General features: G+C 43.4%; 2 protein-coding genes across 11 annotated transcripts in view; one reads left to right on the forward strand and one right to left on the reverse strand.

The window, feature by feature from the left end:
• Positions 1-1,625, reverse strand: part of Plcz1 (phospholipase C, zeta 1) — a 56,088-nt gene extending 54,463 nt beyond the window's left edge. For 2 of the 10 annotated variants that reach the window (XM_006237600.5, XM_039108047.2), the window contains exon 1: positions 1,479-1,584. Coding sequence is in view for 3 of the 10 variants with exons in the window: in XM_063286453.1 (XP_063142523.1) it covers positions 755-788 (34 nt within the window). In the remaining 7 variants the exon portion in view is untranslated. Of the gene's footprint in view, positions 1-741; positions 912-1,478 lie in introns of all 10 variants that reach the window. The other 8 variants (XR_010065686.1, XM_063286453.1, XM_063286454.1 and 5 more) reach the window with 8 other exon arrangements.
• A 77-nt stretch (positions 1,626-1,702) lies between these two features.
• Positions 1,703-2,916, forward strand: Capza3 (capping actin protein of muscle Z-line subunit alpha 3). The gene has a single exon (NM_017164.2). The coding sequence runs from the start codon at positions 1,806-1,808 to the stop codon at positions 2,703-2,705; it is 900 nt and encodes a 299-aa protein (NP_058860.2). The 5' UTR covers positions 1,703-1,805; the 3' UTR covers positions 2,706-2,916.
• The last annotated feature ends 17,137 nt before the right edge of the window (positions 2,917-20,053 follow it).

The raw sequence follows: 20,053 nt of genomic DNA on the forward strand, positions 1-20,053 counted from the left end.
GATTTAAAAATCCTTAAAGAAATATTTTGTCCGTGGCCTTAATGGTTCATCTACCCTATGCTCAGACAGTTGTAAATAAATACTATTTATGATAAAGTATAGTTTAGCTTTTTCAACTACAGGAAAGGTGTGAGAGATATAAAAAGGCATAACCCAGTTAAAATACAGGATAGCATCTGTTTTTTAAAAAAATGGAGAAATAAAGTCAGCACTTGGGAAATTCATTATTCCATTATTATACACTATTTGTCTGAAAGTCTGATCCTGAGAGCTCATGGACTCCGAGATTCTCTCACCCACCTGACCTCTCTCATCAAGAAAGATGAGAAAATCAACACTTAATCTTACAGAAGTCAGAGCATTGGATACATTCATAAAACATTATTAAACATAGGTTACTGTGCGTTCAGTAGTGACTCTGACTGGTGTAATTACTATGCGAGTCAAATGTCCTACGGGTGATAGTTGCTCCAATTTCCGCTCAATCTTAAGTTGTTAAAACTAATGAGTAATTCTTAACCTTAATGGCTATGGCTCAATATGGAAAATGCATTTTTCTTATCATAACAAGAACAACGGTAAAATACAGTAGTCTAAGGAAACCCAGAAAGGCTTAGGACTGTGAAAACAAGCAGAAGGTTCATACTTAAATGGCAGACATGAGTTCAGGACTCTGTGAAAAGAGGGAGAGTCACATGAAGAGAAAGGAACAAAGCAAGGGGGGAAACAAGACAGAGAGACCTTCAGAATGGATATCTTGCTTCTGCGAGCTCATAATGGCTCTCCATGATTTCATGATCTGGGTCGCGTGTCCTCCCATAGAGGGCTCTTCGTCTAAGGTGTCACTTAATCTTAGAAGTAACTCTGCCTTTTTACGATAGTCATCAGCTGTTCTCACCGCTGCCTCCTTTCTAGGGAAAAGGCAGAGAACACACAGCCTGTTGCCTTTGCTCTTGCAGATCTGCCTGTGCTCAAAGCAGACACACATAACACAAAAAGAGGGCATGGGGAACATGAAAGATGTGGTCCCTGCCTAAAATACTTGACTGCTTATGTTCTGAGAGTTTCTAATCCCACATTTTCAATAAACTCTGTGTGTGTGTGTGTGTGTGTGTGTGTGTGTGTGTGTGTGTGTGTGTGTGTGCCCTTTTTGTAATGGTGCATTGAGGTCAGAGAACAATTTATAGGAGTCCTGTCTCTCCTATCATCATCTGGGTCCTGGGAACCAAACTATGGTTGTCAAGCTTGGTGATTTCTCAGCCTTCATAGTATCTTCATTTTATTTTGTTTCTAACCCTCAAGCCTTTCATCACAATGTTTACCCTGAAGGTGGGGCAGCTATTCTAAGGGCCTGAGTGGAGATCAGTACCATATGACAGTTGAAGAGACCACAGACTATCCAACGCTAAGTCAGTTCAAACCCCAGGCAACTTCTGCAGACTGCCAACAACACGTAACAGACACAGAAAAACACATACCGCTTATGAAGAAGACTTGTCCAGAAGCTAAGTTCTTAAAACCTTCACAGTTGCTATAGCTTCTTGGCTGAACCCCATACCGTCAGGTGACTATCATTTTCTTCTTTGGTTCTGAGCACTCAATTGTGACATCACTACAAGTTCCATGCTTCTCTGTGACTTCACCAGGATATGCAGAGCTTGACTGACTGCCCTTCTTCATGGTCCTACATACTGCTCTAAAGCTTGAATGATTAACACCTTGAATGGGCAAGATATCCCATGGATCCTCTTCTCACCCTGTGAACACCCTTCACTTCAGAAGCTTTGCTTCTCCTGAAACTAGACATGTCACTCAGCGTCTTAAGTAGGCAAGACAAAGAAAAGGTCATCCACAGACTCTTAATCCAGGCTCCTCCTGGGGAATTCGTGAATGCCTTTGATGATCTCTGTCTGCTTATCCGAGATGAGAAGCTCATGCACCACCAGGGTGAGTGCGCAGGTCATCAGCACTGCCAAAAATACTGTGTCCCACTCTGCATCGATGGCAATCCAGTCCTCTTGTCTCACCACAATGTGATGGGTGACTTCCGGTTCTTTGACTACCAGAGCAAACTTTCTTTCAGGTTTGACCTGCTCCAGAATCAGCTGAGAGACATCCAAAGCCACGGAATCATTCGGAATGAGACCGAGTACCTGAGATCTGTTGTTATGTGTGCCTTAAAACTCTACGTGAACGATCACTACCCAAACGGCAACTGCAACGTGCTGAGGAAAACAGTCAAAAACAAGGAGTTCTTAATAGCTTGCATTGAAGACCACAGCTATGACAATGGAGAGTGTTGGAATGGTCTTTGGAAGTCTAAGTGGATCTTCCAGGTAAACCCGTTTCTAACCCAAGTGACAGGAAGGATTTTTGTGCAAGCTCACTACTTCAGATGTGTCAACCTTCATGTTGAAGTCTCCAAGGACCTCAAGGAGAGCTTGGAGGTGGTCAACCAAGCCCAGTTGGCTCTCAGTTTCGCAAGGCTTGTGGAAGAACAAGAAAATAAGTTTCAAGCTGCTGTAATAGAAGAACTACAGGAGTTGTCTAATGAAGCCCTGAGGAAAATATTACGGAGGGATCTTCCAGTGACACGCACTTTGATTGACTGGCAACGGATCCTCTCTGACTTGAATCTGGTGATGTACCCCAAATTAGGATACGTTATTTACTCCAGGAGTGTGCTGTGCAACTGGATAATATAAAAGGTTGCTGCTCCACATTATCGTCTCAAGCCAAAGTGCTTTCTGGGAAGTCAGTGCTTAGATAGTGCTGAGAAGCTCTTGGACTAGTACTAAGCCTGTCTTTAGCCTATACCAGTTTGAAGAGGGGGAAGAACAAGAAATCATGTTATCCAGTCAGTATTCACCAACATGGCAAAAAGGGTAAAAATACATTTCATAATGTTAACTGTCACAACAAACTCAGAGGTTTTTATTAGAGCCTAAAATAATTCGAGAGTGGGGAGGTGGCCGTGATGGAGTCTACATGACTGCTGTGTTTGTGTGCCTGTGTGTAGTGGTGTGTGTGTTGGGGGGTTGTACTCTGTGTGTCTCTCTGCACCTGTATGCCTGCGTCTCTGCGTGTGTGTGAATTCAGTCTCTCTTTGGAACTGGGTAGGTGTGCACATCACTCTTCAAATGTTACTTCACTTTACTCTATTCAGTTTGAGAACAACCAGGATTGAATGAACCTTAATAAATGACATTGGGTTTGGATATTCTATGAAAACCAGCTAATACCAAATCTCTCAGTCATGGTACTAGAGAGGTGACGCAGTAGTTAAGAGCACTGGCTATCCAACCATAGGAGGTAGGTTTAATTCTCAGCACCCACACAGTCCCAGAGCTCACAGGGTTATAGAGAACACAGCACTGACTACACATACAAGCAAAACACTTAGACACATATAATAAAAATGAGGAGGATTAGTAAAATTGCTTCTACCTCCTTTCTGATCCCTCCTGTGCCCCTCCTAAGGAGGGTGTGGGATTGTGAATCTCTGGGCTTCTAGAATAGCAGGATCTAGAAACCCTGTGTAGCTGAGTCAATGTAAAGTCATCCCTACAAACCTGTGTAATGCTTGCTTCGTTGCAAACTTCATACTAATGTTTTACAAACAATACTTTATCATCTGCCTGGTTCTAGCATTATTCCCTTTGTACATTAAAAATATAAGAGGTCTCAAGTTGCTCAATCATCAAGACATAAAACATCTTGATGTGCTCAGGCTGCTACAGTAAAATACTGTGAAGTGTGTGTCTGGGAGATGGCATGTTGTAAAGTCCCCTGCTACCATTTCTAAACTTGAGCTCCATCAAGAACACACATGGTGGGAAAAAATCGACACCCACAAGTTGTCCTGTGACCCCCAGAAATCCCCCTGCCCCAAACTCCATTCACACAACATGAAATAAATAAAATAAAATAAACCAATATTACCATTAAATGAGTAGCTGATACTAAAACATTAGCGCTCACCAGTCTGACCCTGGAACATCCAAGACCGAGATGCAAGCTGAGACAATATTTGCTTCCCCATGGGCAATGTTCCTTTTTACACAGCACACCTTGAAAGTAAGCAAAGCAGTTCTCCAGAATCTCTTTTATAAGTTTGCTACTCCCGCTCATAAAAGCTATACACTCATGACCCCCTGGAGACCTCTGAGGCCACCAGCTTAGGGACAACATTTCAGATTAGCATGTACAGTGGCTGCTGCAGATGATTAAAGGACATACTCTATACACCATCTATCTGGATGATTTGAAGATGGGATGAGATGATCCCATCATATGGCAAAGGGCCAGTTTTAAATACTTAGTTTTCAACTGATGCCACTATTTGGGGGAGTTTCTGGAAACTTCTAGAGATTTGGGCCTAGTCAGAAGGAGCAAGTACCAGAGACATGAGACATGCTTTTAAAGGTTAAAACTGTCATCTAGTTCCTTTTTGTTTGATGTCTACACGAAGTGACAGTCCCCTCTCGCAAATCATGAGATCTGTCCAAACACCAACAGCCCCATGATCAGAGACTGAGCTCTCTGAAGTCATGGACTAAGGGATCCCCTTCCTATGCTGTGTTGTTTCTGCCTGACATTTGCTCACAGCAGAGAAAACCAAGTTGCACACAGGAGTGATGGGCTCTGCTGAACAGTTCTGTGGGCAAGCACAGCACAAAGAGATGGCCCAGAAGAGGGATCTCCTGCTACTTACTGCTCTTCCAGTGAATCCCATCCAAAACGGAGAACAAGATTACAGGGGAGGAGTCAGGAGGTCCCATTCTCCAATCCTGACCGATCTGAAAAGAAAATCGCTTTGGATCTTGAGTCCATGCAACTGAAAGGAATCTCCGGTTCTGTCTTGTACACACTGGGGCAGACAAGAGACCGTGCGGGGATTTTATTATTTATTATTTACATCTGTGTTCGTATGGTGTTTACATGCTTGTGCTTGCAGGAATAGGGGACAGTATATACACACGTGTGGAAGCTGCATGTCTATGTTGGGTGTCTTCCTCGATCTCATTTTCTGAGAGTGTCTCATTGTAGCCTCAGTCCCAGAACGTGGCAAGACTGGCTAGCCAGTGAGTTCCCATGATTCTCCTGTCTCCACATGGCACTTATAGATGGATGGCCATGCCAGCATCTTTTCCTCAGGTACTGGGGATTTGAACTCCTATCTGCATACTTACACAATAAGCACCTTATCTGCTGAGCCATCTCCTCACCCCTGGCTTTTTAGTTTGATTTGAGAATTCTCTGGGTATGTCTTCAAAAATACACATTTTGGAGCCCATCCAGAAATATTCTATGTGTGTCTCTATCTCTTTCTGTGCCTCTGTATGTCTGTTCTCTTCTCTCTCTCTCTCTCTCTCTCTCTCTCTCTCTCTCTCTCTCTCTCTCTCTCTCTCATATTTTAGGTATTAAACCAAAGGCCACTTGCCCTCTATTACTGAACTACAAGCCCTAGCCTAGGATATCTACATTTTAAAACAAGTATCAGAGATATCTCTGATACGAAGTCTACCAGTCTAAACCACATTTCACGAAATATTACTGTAATCTTAAAACAGCGTGCCTAATTTCTGTTTACCTAAAAATCACTTCCCAGAAAACTCACAGCCCAGTAAAAGCCATCTCCACCACTCACTGAGTGTGGACCAAAGTCAGGATTTCACCTCTTAGTTAAAAAAAAAAAGAGGGCAGATGGGATTTCACAAATAAAGTAGAAAATAAAGCTGTTCTCCTGAACTGAAATGACGTTATCAGGTAACCCCTTTAATAAAAACATGAAGTAGTCCGTGGTTACAGGTGTAGAAGTGACTTTCTAGATCATTCCAGAACAGGATCCAAGAGTTTTGTGGGAAAATTGCAGACACGTTTAGGCTCCCATCTATAGTATTACTTTTCCCACTACTATGACAAAACGCTCAGACAAAAGCAAGTTACGGACAGGGGTGTTTATTGCGTCTAACGGTCTGAGAGTGTGGTCCATCAATGGCGGGGAAGAGCTCGTGGCAGAAGCTAGGCTCTCCTGCATCCATGGACAGAAAGGGCAGCAAGGCCCCTTTTTCAGCTTCTCTCCCCTTTTCACACCATCCAAATCTACACCCAAGGATTGGGACATTCAGTGTGGGTCTTCACTTTCTATTAACTCTATCCTACAGTCTCTCACAGGCATTCCCAGAGGTTATCCTGATCTAGATAACTCCTCACCGGTGAGCCCAGGGGCCTCCTTCCTAGGTGAGCCTAGATCTGGTGAAGTTGGTGACCGGTATAAATCATTACACACTCTAACATTCAGCCTGGTCAATAATATTACTAGCTGTGTTTGTAATCCCAGCATTCACAAGGCCCAGACAGGAGGATCACAAATTCAAGTCTAACCTGGCCTAAAGTCATGTCTCTAAAATCAAACCAAAAACCATTAAGTTTAAAATTTTATTTCTAGATATCTTTCACATGAACAACTTGTGGGAAGTTCTCAAAAGTGTTGATGTATTTTTTTCCTCCATCTAATTTTGCAGAGTTTTCAATATTATGGATATATACAATAAAAATTTATATTTGATACTTCTTTACATAATGCATGTATCATAAACACTGCCCCATATCATTCAAAATTTCTTGAGCATATAAATTTAATTATTTACGTGTTATTCACACTATAAATGTACCATAACAAGACAGCCATTCATTCTTCATATATAATTTAAGTTTTTAGAATTTCTCCAGCTATGAGTTATTCCTACAATGAGTGTATATGTTTTCCATATTTTGGGTTATCTCCATCAAGACAAATTACCCAAAGTTTCATATTCAAAAGGCACAAAGGCATTAACACTTACAGTGCACATTCACAAATACTTTTACAAACACATTCTTAAATTTATAATCCCCCAGTAACCTTGAGAACGTGCCTAGCTGGGAGTAATGGAGCACACCCACGATCCTGACTCTTGGGAGTTGGAAGCAGGAGGATCAGGTGTTCGAGATCATCCTCGGCTATATGGTGATTTTCAGACCAGCCTGGGCTACATGATTTCTGTCTCACAAAAACACAGAGACAGGAAGAAAGGAAGGGTAGAGTTAGGAAGGGAGGGGGAGGGGGAGGAAGGGAAGGAGGGAGGGGAGATCTAAGCAACCACAGGTTTTCATAATCAATATTGAGTATTTAAAGCAATATGGTATAAAACCTTTAAAACATATGTAGCCTATGCCACCTCAACACCAAGTGCATTTCCTCATGGAAAATGCCTACACAAGTGTCTGGCATAACCAGGAAACTGCAGTTACTAGTTCTTTTCTTCTCTCTCTCTCTCTCTCTTCTGCTCTCACTCCCACCCCTCCCCCAACCCCATCCCTCTCTCTCCTTCAAGCACTCTCTTGGAAGCCTTTGTTTTCTTGTTAGTAACTCCAGGTAAAGACTATATGCCCATATGCCCGTCTGTTTTCACCTTTCCTAAGGCATCGTCAGTTTTTGGTTTTCTACCTGTAAGCGCTTTTCTCATTCCCTTCCTTTGCCAACTTATTAATAAAGCGTGTGACTTCCCACTTAATGAGTTTTCTAATTGGCCTACTTTAATTTCTTGTTCTGCGAAGCTCTTCTCAATTAGCTTTCATAAACCTTTGCTGATTACCTGCTGATTTACTCACAATCTTGATTAAACACCTCTTTGTAACATTTACTGACTGGGGAGTGCGTCCCAAATCCCCTTAGCCTCCCAACTCTGAGATCTCAGCAACTTTATCACTCCAGGGACCAAGCTGGCTTCCCTGGGCTTCCAGCATCTTTCCCAAGGAGCCAGGCCTGATCTCCCTTCCAAACACACTCTCTCCAGCTCTAGATGCTAGCAAAGTGCATTTCTAATTAATCACGGGACCTGTTTGTCTTAATCTAGGCATACAAATTTTCCTGTTTTTCTTAATAAAGAATCATCTTTCATTTATCAGCAATGGATCAGAAATCTATGAGACTGTGTATCAGGACACCTGAGTTCAAGTCTTTATTCTGTCACTACTTTTGCATGACTTCACCAATGCCCAGTTTTCCCATCCCATGCAACACTAGGATAAGACAATTCACCAGATGTGAGAGCATCTAGGTGATGTTGGATGAGCAGGAAGTTGTTGGTGAACAAATAAAAAATCCCAAACAAAGAGAACGTCTCAAGCTCCACCTCCCAGGATTCTAAATTTCTGATATCTTTATCCCAAGCATAGCCTAGAATTTTCAAGGTCTTTCATGCCAGGTGCATTCTCCTGATGTCTTTATCATCACCAAGTGTTTGTGGATTCCGTAAGGAGGCTTTTCTACTGACAAGACGTCTCTCTTAACTGTGGACCTCAACACAAAATATGACAAATTGGAAAACCAAAAGGTATGACTTTTTTAAAAAAACAAAAAGAGGGACAAACACGCAGGACCACAAAGAGAGGTGACATAGCAAGAAACATGAAAGAATTGAGGCCTTTGGGTCCGGCTGAAGGGAGAGCCATGTCTCTACACCAGGTCATCCTGAAGGTCCTAATGATGATAATGAAGAAATACTGACAATCCAATAGCAGTCAGCCTGGGCAAAGGAAGCTGACAAAGAATTCCATCAGAAGGGATGTTTATTGAGGGGGAAAAAGTCATCTGATAGAAACAGTATAATATATTAAAAACCACCATACAGGGCCTTCAAGGGCTTCATTAACAGGGAGACAGGGAGAGGCCAGAGGACCCGTGTCTGCGACAATCCTCTGAGCAATCTCGAGTGAAGGAAATGTCAGACTTTTTTTTAAGATGTTAGAGAGGCTGGCAGGAAGCTGTAGGTAGCTTGATTTGTTTCAACACAGTGCAGGACAAGAAGCACAGAGTAACCAGGTACTGGTTAGGACCATAACTTGGGAGGCCTTGTTAGGCCACAGCACAGACAGATTCCTGGTCCTCTATTCCAGGAAGAGCTGCAGGGGGGGTGTGGGCTAATCTCTTCTGTTTCTGTCTTCAAGAGTAGGTGCATGTACTATATGTACACACACACACACACACACACACACACACACACACACACACACAGTCCCTAAGAAAGAACATTGTTGGGGAAGGACATGTAAGGTCCTCCTCCTCTCTTTGCTGTCAAACTTCTCGATGGCAAACCCAATCAGAAAAGGAAGAGCAGGGAGGCCATTAACCGAAGCCCATCCACACTAGTACCTGGTCAGAAGCAGCAGAGGAAGCCAGGTAGGTAACACAGGGGACAACTGAGGGACCGAATGTCGTTCATCCCCAAGTGTTTTTCGACACTTAAAGGTCTTTACTTGGGGAAATGGCTATCTGGAATTCACTCAGTATATTGTACTTTTTGATTTATTTAGTAAAGTCATTAGAAGCACACGCGCACACATGCATAGATACATAAGCACGTATCTTGTTTTGGTACACTTAAAAGTGTTTTTGACGGCTTTTTAGGTAATTTTTTTTGTACAGATCATTTTACCTCTACTGAAAACCAACTTGCTCTTCTAGGCTATAAATACAACAGCTTTCCTGAATTAATTTTGTTACATAAATTTAACTTTCAGCATACTGTTACTATCTCCCTGGCCACTCTCCTCCTTATTTTAGAAGGTGTAAAGCACTCTTTTCGAACACTGTGTTCATGTCCTATCCTCACAGGAATACAGAATTTATAGTGTGGATAAGATTTGCTAATTGGACCAGTTGGGTTTTTCCACTCTCAGAATGTGACCTGTGATACTGACAGCATCCGGGTGTCCTCTGCTTCGGGGACAGTGGTCTTTACTGGTTGTTTTGCAACACCGTTGACATCAGACTTGAGAGCACCTAGGATCGCAGGTGGATGTAGAAGGTCCTGGAGTGTCACTGCAGCTATCCCCCTGCAGCCGGCAAGCATGGTGAGGGTTGGGGGTGAGGAGGTTGGGGAACGTCACTGCTGAAGAAGGAGAAACACTATGATCACTGTGTGCTTTTAGCAAGGCTGCCAAACAGAATCCCAGTGATTCCTTTTTAAAAACTAAGAGAAAAATTATTTCTTTGTGTGGGATGTGTATGAGTGTGTGCGTGGGTACATGCACCTGGATGTGCACAGATGTCTCCATAGGAGCCCGAAGAGGGAACCAGAGCCTGGGTTAGAGTTACAGGCAGATGGGTCCTGGGAACTGAACTCCAGTCCTCTGCAATAGCAGCAAGCCCTCTAAATCCCTAAGCCCTTGCTCCAGGCCCCAAGTATTTCTTCCTCAATTATTTTCACACATATCCTTAATATCATCGAGGTTATTAGGGGTGGGAAGAAAGTAAATGAGCTATGAGGGCTAGCGAGGAAAAAGGTACATGGTGAAATTAAAGATGAGAAGCCAGGACATAATGCAAAACTAAGGTCCTGAAAATGTAGCAAGGCAGACAGAGGCGGGCGGGAGGTGGTAAGCCTGGAAAAGTCTGCAGTGTGAAGACCCGAGTTCCATCCCTAACGCCCGAGTAGAAGCTGTGTGAGGTACATTCCTGCCATCTCAGTACTGAGGAGGCTGAGAGAGGAGGATTCCTGGGGGTTGCTGGCCTGCTGGTCTACCCAAACCATGGAGTCCTGGCTCAGTGAGAATCCTGTCTCAGAGAGAGAGAGGGGGAGAGAGAGAGAGAGAGAGAGAGAGAGAGAGAGAGAGAGAGAGAGAGAGAGAGAGACAGACAGAGAGAGAGAGAGAGAGAGAGAGAGAGAGAGAGTGAGGGAGGGTTTGCGAGACGACTCAGTGGGTAAAGTCCAACAACCTGAGCTTAATCCCCAGAGCATAGATACAAAAGCACACAAATGCACACACACACACACACACACACACACACACACACATACACACACATTCACACATCATACACATACTCATGCTCACACACACACATATACATGCACACAGACACACTCACACTCATAAACAAACACATTCATACACATAAACACATACATTCACAAAGGTGCACACACATGCACACTCACACACATACACAAAATCACACACATGCACACACACATACACACACAAACATGCACTCATAAAGAAACACTCATATACTCACACAGGTGCACACATACACGCACACTTACACATACAAATACAAACACACAAACATACACACATACACTTACACAGGCACGCACACACACACACACACACACACACACACACACACACACACACCAGAATGAACACAGAAGAGACAATAAAAAGTAAGCATGGGTTTCCTTATTCATCAGCAGCAGGGACTTAAGATGAGCTGAACTGCCCCTTTCCTACCACCCACACTGTCTTTCCTCCTCCACCATCTCTGACTCATGATGAGCGAGAAGTCTGCAGCAGGAGAGCAGAGGCTGAGGGAAAGGTAAGGACGAAGATGCCGCTCACATGCCTGACACGGGAGTCCTCCAAACAAGAACAAACCAACAGAGAAGGAATCGTTCTACCCTGTTTCTGCTTGAGGTGAGGTAGGCTTCATGTGCTGGTGCTGCTCCCAGGCCATTGACAGAAGATACTAAAGGATGCTGGGACCTGTGTGCAGCCCTGAAAGGCAAACTTCCAAACTCTGGTGTTGCTCTCAGCAAGCCCAGAGATTCTGAAAGTCTGATCATGACGATCTAGCACAGCTTCATTTGGGGATCTCTCAAAATGACAGTGACTTTCCTTCCTCAGAGGTGCTTCACAGAGGCACATGTGTCTGTCCTCCGTGTCCAGTCTCCCACACTGTCACCTCCAAATCCCTTCCTGTCTATCTGGATGCTGCCCCTCCATCCTTAACGGCAAAGAAAATTACCTGAGAGAAGCTGCTGAACTATTCATTATTTTTTTTTTAATTTCTACTTGTGATAGTTCGATGAATACGTCAGGAGCAGCAAAGCCGCAAAGACAAAATCCATTTCTTCTTTTAACCAAGTGCTGCAGTGGAAGAAACTAACTGTAAAATTATTAGAATTTTTTTTCTGGGAAATGACAGTGACCGGGAAACGGGTTGACATTTGTCAATGGGTATTGGAGATGTTTTGGTGCCCTTTACTACAAATCACACACTCCCCGGGGGCCCTGGGGTTTCCAAACAGACACCATGAGACTTAGTATTGCACGGCATTTATAACCAACCCAAGAATGTGACTGCAGAATATCACATTCCTCTGCAAGTCTTTCATAGCAGCTGGAAAAACATTAGGCATCGCAGTAGCCAAACGACTAAAAATATAGTCACGAATGTAAGTGCACAACTGAAATGTAACCCTGAGAGTCTAAGCCAAGGGGCATTTGGAATAAGGAAGCAGGGAAGATGTCTTACAGAGTCAGCAGAACTTAGGACATTTCCTCCCAGACTCTACAGTTAGATTCCTAAATCCAGAGTTAGAAAACTATCTGATGTCCTGGTTATATTTCTATTGTCACCAACACTATGAACAGCAACAAGCTTGAGGGGTGGGGATGGTTTATTTTCTCTTATTGGTCACAGTTCTTCCTTGAGTGAACTCAGGCCAGACTCAGGCAGGAACCTGAGGCAGGAACTGAAGCAGAGGCCATGCAGGTGTTCCTCACGGCTTACTCAGTCTGCTTTCATTCACAACTCAGGACCACTACCCAGGAGTGGCACCATCTGTAGTAGGCTGGGCTCCTGCATACCAACCATTAATCAAGAAAATGTCCCACTGGATTACACATAGACTAATCAAGTGGGGGCATTTTGTCAACAGAGGCTCTCTTTTCCCTGATGACCAAGTTTGGCCAAAAACTCAGCATACTAGGTTCTCAAAATTCCTCTCTCTATCTTTCTAGAGATGCAGTGAGGAAAGTCCTAAAGTGATTTGCACAGTAAACAGTGCCCTAAGGTCTACATATCATGGGGACATCTGGAGCTGAGCTGTCAGTACAGCAGAGTACTTGGCCCACAATATTCTGCAGCCCCAGACTTAGAGCATAGAGAAATTATTTTCTATCAATTTTTCTACAAGTCATAGTCATGAAAATGTACATGTACTAGGAATTACGGATCTTGGAAAGCAATTCAGGCAATGGTCTGTGTTCGTATTTTTGCTAAAGTATTTTTATTCTGTGGAATTGTCGTCTCAGAAGTTTACTGCCTCTGTCTGCTAGGTTTATGCCTAGTCCTGGAAGCTTCTAGCCTCTGTACAATCTAATCTAGACCTAGCATGTTGTCAGCCTCTGAGACTTACTGCTAAATAAGCTCACCCTTTCTAGTTCTTTCTGGGCTCTGGCTGGCTGATTCAATTCAGCCATTCTAGCTCAAACCCTCTCCAAACTGACTGATGCAATCTGGCTTCTCTGGGCTTCTCCTGAATTGCTCTTCTCAGCCTCAAGCTAACCAACAACTTGTTCTAATCTTCTGTTTACTTCTCATTCTCTGGTTCATTCTGTTCTCACCTATGTCTAATTTGTTCTCTCTACAGCCTATCTCTTCGTGTTTCTCTGGGATTAGTCTATCACTGTCCTGGTAAAACTCTCTCTCTCTCTCTCTCTCTCTCTCTCTCTCTCTCTCTCTCTCTCTCTCTTTCTCCTCTCTCTCTCCATTGCTTCCCTTTCTTCTCTTCTGGAAGTTGGGCACATCCTATTCTCTGATTCGTCACTTTGTCTGCTACTCCATTAGACATCACATTCAAACATGGCTGTTTCCTTCTATAAACTAGCTTTACCTTCATTGTTCGGATCAAAGGTGCATACTAAGGGCATGTCCGTGTTCTACCCAGAGGGATTAATGGTATATGGTAAGGACTGAGTCACATGATAACACAGTCTCAGGGCTCACTGAATGATTAAATATTCTGCAACGTATCTTAATGAAGGGACACTATTAGACAGATGTCTTCACAGAGAGCAATTCCCATTATGATTGTGTGTGTGGGGGTGGGGGTGGGTGTCTATGTACATATGTACATGCAGGTGTGCAGGTGTGTTTGGGGGCCAGAGGTCAATGACAGATCTTCCTCCATCACTTTCCACCACTTAATTTGTAAAAGATGGCAGTGATTATATTTGTGTGTGTGTGTTTGCTTGCACAGGTGCCATGGTGCAGGTGGGATACCAAAGGACAACCTACAGGAGTCAGTTCTCTCCTTCTATATGTTTCTCAGGCTTGATGGCAAGTGCCTTCATACTCACTGAGCCATCTCAATGCCCCACCATAGACACATGTAGTATGATTTCAACTCTACTGTGGGACCGACCTTGTACATTCTGGTCTTCTTGGATCCACATGCCAAATCCATTTGTAAATGTGGAAATAAACCAACATCTGTCTTATAAGATCTGTGCTTCTAAGCAGCCATTTGGTGCCTTCCACGGTGAGCTTCCAGATAGATTCCTACCTATTTTTCAATCTCATACATGCCAAAATATTTATTCATCCAATTAATATTCACTGAACCCATTCCATGTGCCAGCCCCTGTATTCAGCACTAGAAATACAAAAAGAAATAAGAGACTATTCTTGTTTGTAAGTAGTTCTCCACTGAGCAGGGGACAATGCCAGGTGAAAAGCCAAACATCACCCTGTGGGAAAACAGAAGAGGCCACCAGAGAAGGATGGAACAGTGGCCACTGCCAGGACCTCCTGGAGTGGACACTCCTTTTGCTGCTAGAAGCCATACTAGGGCCATACTCATGACTTACTCCCTTCCCACTAGCAGCTCACACTCACAGAGTGAACCACACTGGAAAACCCATGATGCCCTAACACACACACGCACACACACACACACACACACACACACACACACACACGTGCACGCAAATACATAACACACACAAATACATAACACACACAAACACACACACACAGGTGTGCACACAAACATATATCACACATAAACACATAACACACACAAACACACATGTGTACACACGCACACACACACACACACACACACACACACACACACCACATTAGATCAAGACAGCTTTGTAACATGCCTCAGTTCCCAAGCATCATGTAGGACTGGTTAGGCCTTTGCAATGACTGCCTGTCTCTGCAATTCCTCTACCCACTTCTTACCAGGAATAGACAAATCTTTCTAAAGAAGGCGGGCAATAAATTTAGCCTTCACAAACCACAAAGAGTAACGCTCTATTCGCAATATATTTTTTCTTTTCTCACAATTTTCTAAAAAATGCAAAAAAAGAAAGAAAAAGAAAAAAATCTTCTCTCTTAGCTCTAAATCACACACAAACAAGCCAGGAACCAGCAGTGGTTTGCTGTAACCTGCTCCATACAAAACAGACTGCGCCTGCTCATCTCAGAAACAGCCCGATAAAAGCCTGCAAGCTAATGTCTGTCTAGAGGCTGCTTCTAGGAGCCTGCCTGCCTGTGACAGAGGAGAGACCTTGTGACAGGCAGGTTCAGCAGGAGTTTCCTAGTCAGCAGTGCTGCTGACGATGATGAACTTGACCTGAACCCTGCAACCCTAGAAAATAAGACTCAGTTTTCTCTACTCCTCGCTTCCCAAAACCTGTCTCATTGATGGTGCTCCAAGAAAGAGTTTTCTGCAGTGAACCATTTCCCCAGGTACCTGCAGTCAAGACTTCTTTAAGCTTGTCTGTTCTTGACTCCTGTCCACCTGAGAAACTTTTACATGACCTAAGATATATAGGTGCATAACAGCCAAGCAGAACATTGACTGATGGTCAATCACAAACTTATTTTAAAGTAATTCTTTACAATACATATGGTCCTACCATTTATGAAAGATTAAAATCGATTTGCATAGTAATGAGACGGAAGTGCTTGTTTAGCAAACACGGTGCAGCACAAAGATTTGTTCGTCTGATACTTGCGTGCCAAGGACTGACAGCAGCAGAATATTAAAAATCTTGGTCCTCCACCATGACATCGCTTCACGCAAGTAGAGAAAGCTTTGTACGTACGACGGAAACACTGCAGTCTCTGACATAAAACAATCTCTACTCTGAGCTGCTTTTCAGGCAAGTTGGGATGGTGTTGTGTGGTGTGATGGTGTGCAGAGTGCAAAGTGCACATGTGTGTTCAGACCTGAGGCTGCACATGCTTGTTCAGATCTGAGGCTTCATTGATTCCCCATGATGCATTGTGAACAGTACTACCAAAGGCACATCAATTTATTGTGTGTTTTATTTTCTAATTAATTTGGAGGCTCTGTGCCTCCATAAACCTACCCTTGCCGAATTTTTATAGCTCTTACATTCAGTTACACAACCCCAGATGGGGTGATGACCCACAGTTTAAGGAGCTTTGAGTTCAATAAGATATATACAATTCAACTCTTTCCCCTCACTCTCCCCAGACAAAGACAACCCCTTCCTTTATGGGTTTCAAGGCCAGACACTGACCTTAAGAACTCCCATTCTTTATCTCCGACGTGATAAACTGAACTGTGTATCCCCGTGCCCTGAAGGCAATCAGTAAGACACAGGGATGAACATTCCTTATTTGTCTGTCTGAGGGCCCCCTCTGATGATATAAACAGCCCTCGCTGGCAAACCACTCTGGCTGTAGCTTGTGTGCTCTTCCCTATCAAGTCTCATGCAAAGCCTCCCTCACACAACACTCTCTCTGCCCCCCAGCTCTGGGCAGCTCACTCTGTCACAATGTTCTGGAAATTTTCCATCCATTGCTTGTTCTGGTTTGTTACTTTAATAGTCTGCAAACATAACTACAGAAACGAGACACCAGGTACCCAGGGTCAGATTGGCCAAAAGCACTGAGCACTGTGATGTCCTGGAGCTCTGGGGACTTTAGGGTGGACAGCAAAGATGAGAACCTTGCATATTGAGGTTAGCTTTTGATCTTTAAAGCTGTGCTGTTCCTACCTTCATCCCGGCCCTTCCTGAAGACTACGCGACTTGGCCACTAGCAGAGAACAGGTTCTGCAAGGGAGGAAAAAAAATAGATATTAAAGCTGTCACCAAAAAGAGCACTGTACCCTATGGTGGGAGCCTTTGGCTGACAAATCCTTAGAATCTTAGAAAAAATAATCCAAAAGACTGTATGTCCACAAGTACATTTTTAACTCAATATTGACATTGCAGTCTCTGTCCCGGATGCCAGGATTGCAGACAGGCACCGCCGTGCCCAGCTACAAGATTTGTCTTTAAAAGTTTAAAGAGTTCTGCAGAATGTGCGGCTTTTAAGGATTTGCCAGGTGAGTACAGTGCATATTAAAGCAAGCACACACCTCAGTGAATAGAAATGAGGACTTTTCTTATGATAATGTCACTCAGCCCTTTAAACCCTATCAAGTGTTTAAAATTTTTATTACAGTCATTTACTGGGTGAATGTGTGTGTGTGTCTGTGTGTGTGTGTGTGTGTCTGTGTCTGTGTGTGTGTGTGTGTGTGTGTGTGTGTGTGTGTATGGGGAATACATTCATGCCAAGCGACAGCACCCATATAAAGGTCAAAGGGCAACTCAGAGGAAGTCATTCCTTCTCCACCCTGTTGTTCCAGGAGTCAAACTCCGGTTGTCAGGTTTAGGAGAAAGCACTATTTACACATTGAGCCATCTTTCCAACCTCCGATTGTATTTTACAGACGCATACGCAGACATACACACACAGACACAAGCACTCTCACTCACTCACTAATCCCAAAAATTATTTCCAAAGTAATGTTAAATGACAACTTTTTAGGGCCCTTCTATTGCATCGACCACAAAAAAAAAAAAAAAAAAATCCGAAGCTGCCTCATTGTACAAGGTACTCGTATCCATCGTTAAAATCAATATTCTAAGTTTAGAGCATGGAAAAGAAAAAAAAAAAGCAGGACTCATCCATGACCACACTCATGGCTGTAACTCATTTACTCCTCCCTCGTTTATTCCAGTACAAGCAGACAAAGAATATTGCATTTACTCTACCTTTGAAACATCAAAATCCAGGAATGTCGGGGTCCGCTTGTTCGACTGGTGGGAGAATATACTAAGTACCTTAACTGTGCAAAACCAAACCATATTATTAAACCAACAGCTAAATATGGGGGTTGGGGGAGGTGGCAAGGTTTAAGTTTGCATCCATTAAGTGTTTATTCATACATACTTTTGCAAATATAAAATTCAGAACTGCTCGGATGATAGATTCCTCGGGAAGCGTGCACAAACCCCTGTGGGTCAATCTTCATCACAAAACTTCACTCACCAGGTAGGGATGGGGAAATAAGAAGCCCAATGTCATTTTTTACCATGAAGTGAGTTTAAGGTTGAATGGGAGACCCTATTTCAGTCAAACAAATATAAAAATCATTCTGAAATAATCATATCCTTTAGAAGCCATCAAGACTAAACATTTTCGTATTGAATATAACATGATTTATCCATAGTCTTACAAATTGGAAAAAGCAAGGTATATTTTCTCATCTATGATGGACAGCTAAGCTTAAGAGTTATTGATGACATGAGAATCGTCTCAGTTGGTTAATGGTCCTTGGGTGTCCATTTTTCCTATGTAACTCAGCAATGGACTCAGAGCCAAAGTTTCCTTGCCTTTTATGACAGAAATTGTATGAACTACTAAACATTATTTCATCTAGAAGTTAGCGTATTTTCTCTAGCTGAAGTAGAAAACACTAAGTATTTTATAGATTAATAAAAACAGAGTAAGTATTATTATGAAGTTGGACATGGAGGCTCCAGCCTGTGATCCCAGCATTGGGGAGGCTGAGGCAGGAGGATCACCATGAGTCCTCAGGGCAACCTGGGATGTAGAGTAAGACTCGGTCTCAAAACTAACCAAGGAAGGGAATATATACCTTATGAAATGGCTTAGAAGTAAGTTCACTTGAGCAAAGGATGGACTCCCATCTGAGAAAAAGGAGATGTCTACCCACAGTTTGCAGGCAGCAAACTTCAAAACCTTAATAGTCCCAATTTCAGTACCACGTAAAAGAAGCTATACAGGAAGTGAAGTCCTAGGCTGGATTGTTGACTCTTCCTCTTGAGCAGTGAACATACTTGTGAATGCCTTGAAAATTACTGACAAGAAGCCCTTAGTTTTTCCTGGAAATCTTTGTTCTTAGGGTTCTCCTTCCTCCTCTCCTCCTTCTCTCCTCTCCCTCCTCCTCCCCTCCCTTCCTCTCTAAAACCTTATTTTGCTGTTGTCATTGTGCTTTGTTTTCTTCTGTTTTTGAGACAGGACCTCCCTAAAGGAGCCTTGGCTGACCTGGAACTCACTATGCAGACACCAGGCTGGCCTCAAATTCTAAGATGTCTGCCTGCCTCTACCTCCCCAGTGCCGGGATTAACGGCATGTGCCAATATTCCCATCACGCTCTCTCTTTAGAAGAGTCTATTCTACAATACTCAAGGCAGCGGAAGAGGCTCATTACAGGGCTGCACGGGCCAAGTTCAGAGCACAGACAACACTCAGGTGTTCTCAGGATCTAGAACTTTTCATAGCCTGAGGAAATACACCTTAGTAAGACGAGTGGTGGGAGGCAAAGCTGTGAAAAGGAAGGTCTCAACCGAGACTTTTCCTGAACAGTGTGAGCTGTTCTCTGCAGACATGACACAGGGAAAGTACCGTATATAGAAACCAGGTCTCTTAGGAATTATCTCTTACTTTTCATCCGTAAGACTCAAACATAATTCTCATCCAGTCTGAACACTGATGCCGTCTGCCTTCTCTCTCTAAGGCGAGCAATCTGTCCCTGAGAGCTAGTCTTCTAATAGAGAGATGTGGGGATGGGTAGGGTGGGATGGGATGGATGGGGTGGGATAGGATGGGAGGGAAGGAGGGAGGAGAAAGGGAAGGGGGTGGAAGATTATTACTGGAGTCTGCCGCAGGAACATCGCTGTTCAAACCTTTGAAATAACTTCCGGTAAGACTGTGTCCCTTTATTGGAACAGTGCAAGAGCATGATTCTGATTCCAACATTGGGGAAGCAGAAAGATGGATCCCTGAAACTCCCTGCCCTACTCGGTGAGTCCCGAGACAGTGAGGACCCTATCTCAAAGAGGAGCAGAGGATACACACACGCATGCATACGCACACGCACGTGCCTCATGTAAATAGAAGGTGCGGAGTAAAGAGACCAGCAAAAGGGGTACTGGG

The sequence above is a fragment of the Rattus norvegicus genome, chromosome 4 (genome assembly GCF_036323735.1).
Source record: "Rattus norvegicus strain BN/NHsdMcwi chromosome 4, GRCr8, whole genome shotgun sequence".
NCBI lineage: Eukaryota > Metazoa > Chordata > Mammalia > Rodentia > Muridae > Rattus > Rattus norvegicus.

Bases quoted from the DNA above. Each gene is read 5' to 3' on its own strand.
- Capza3 (NM_017164.2), top strand. From the start codon at position 1,806: ATGTCACTCAGCGTCTTAAGTAGGCAAGACAAAGAAAAGGTCATCCAC.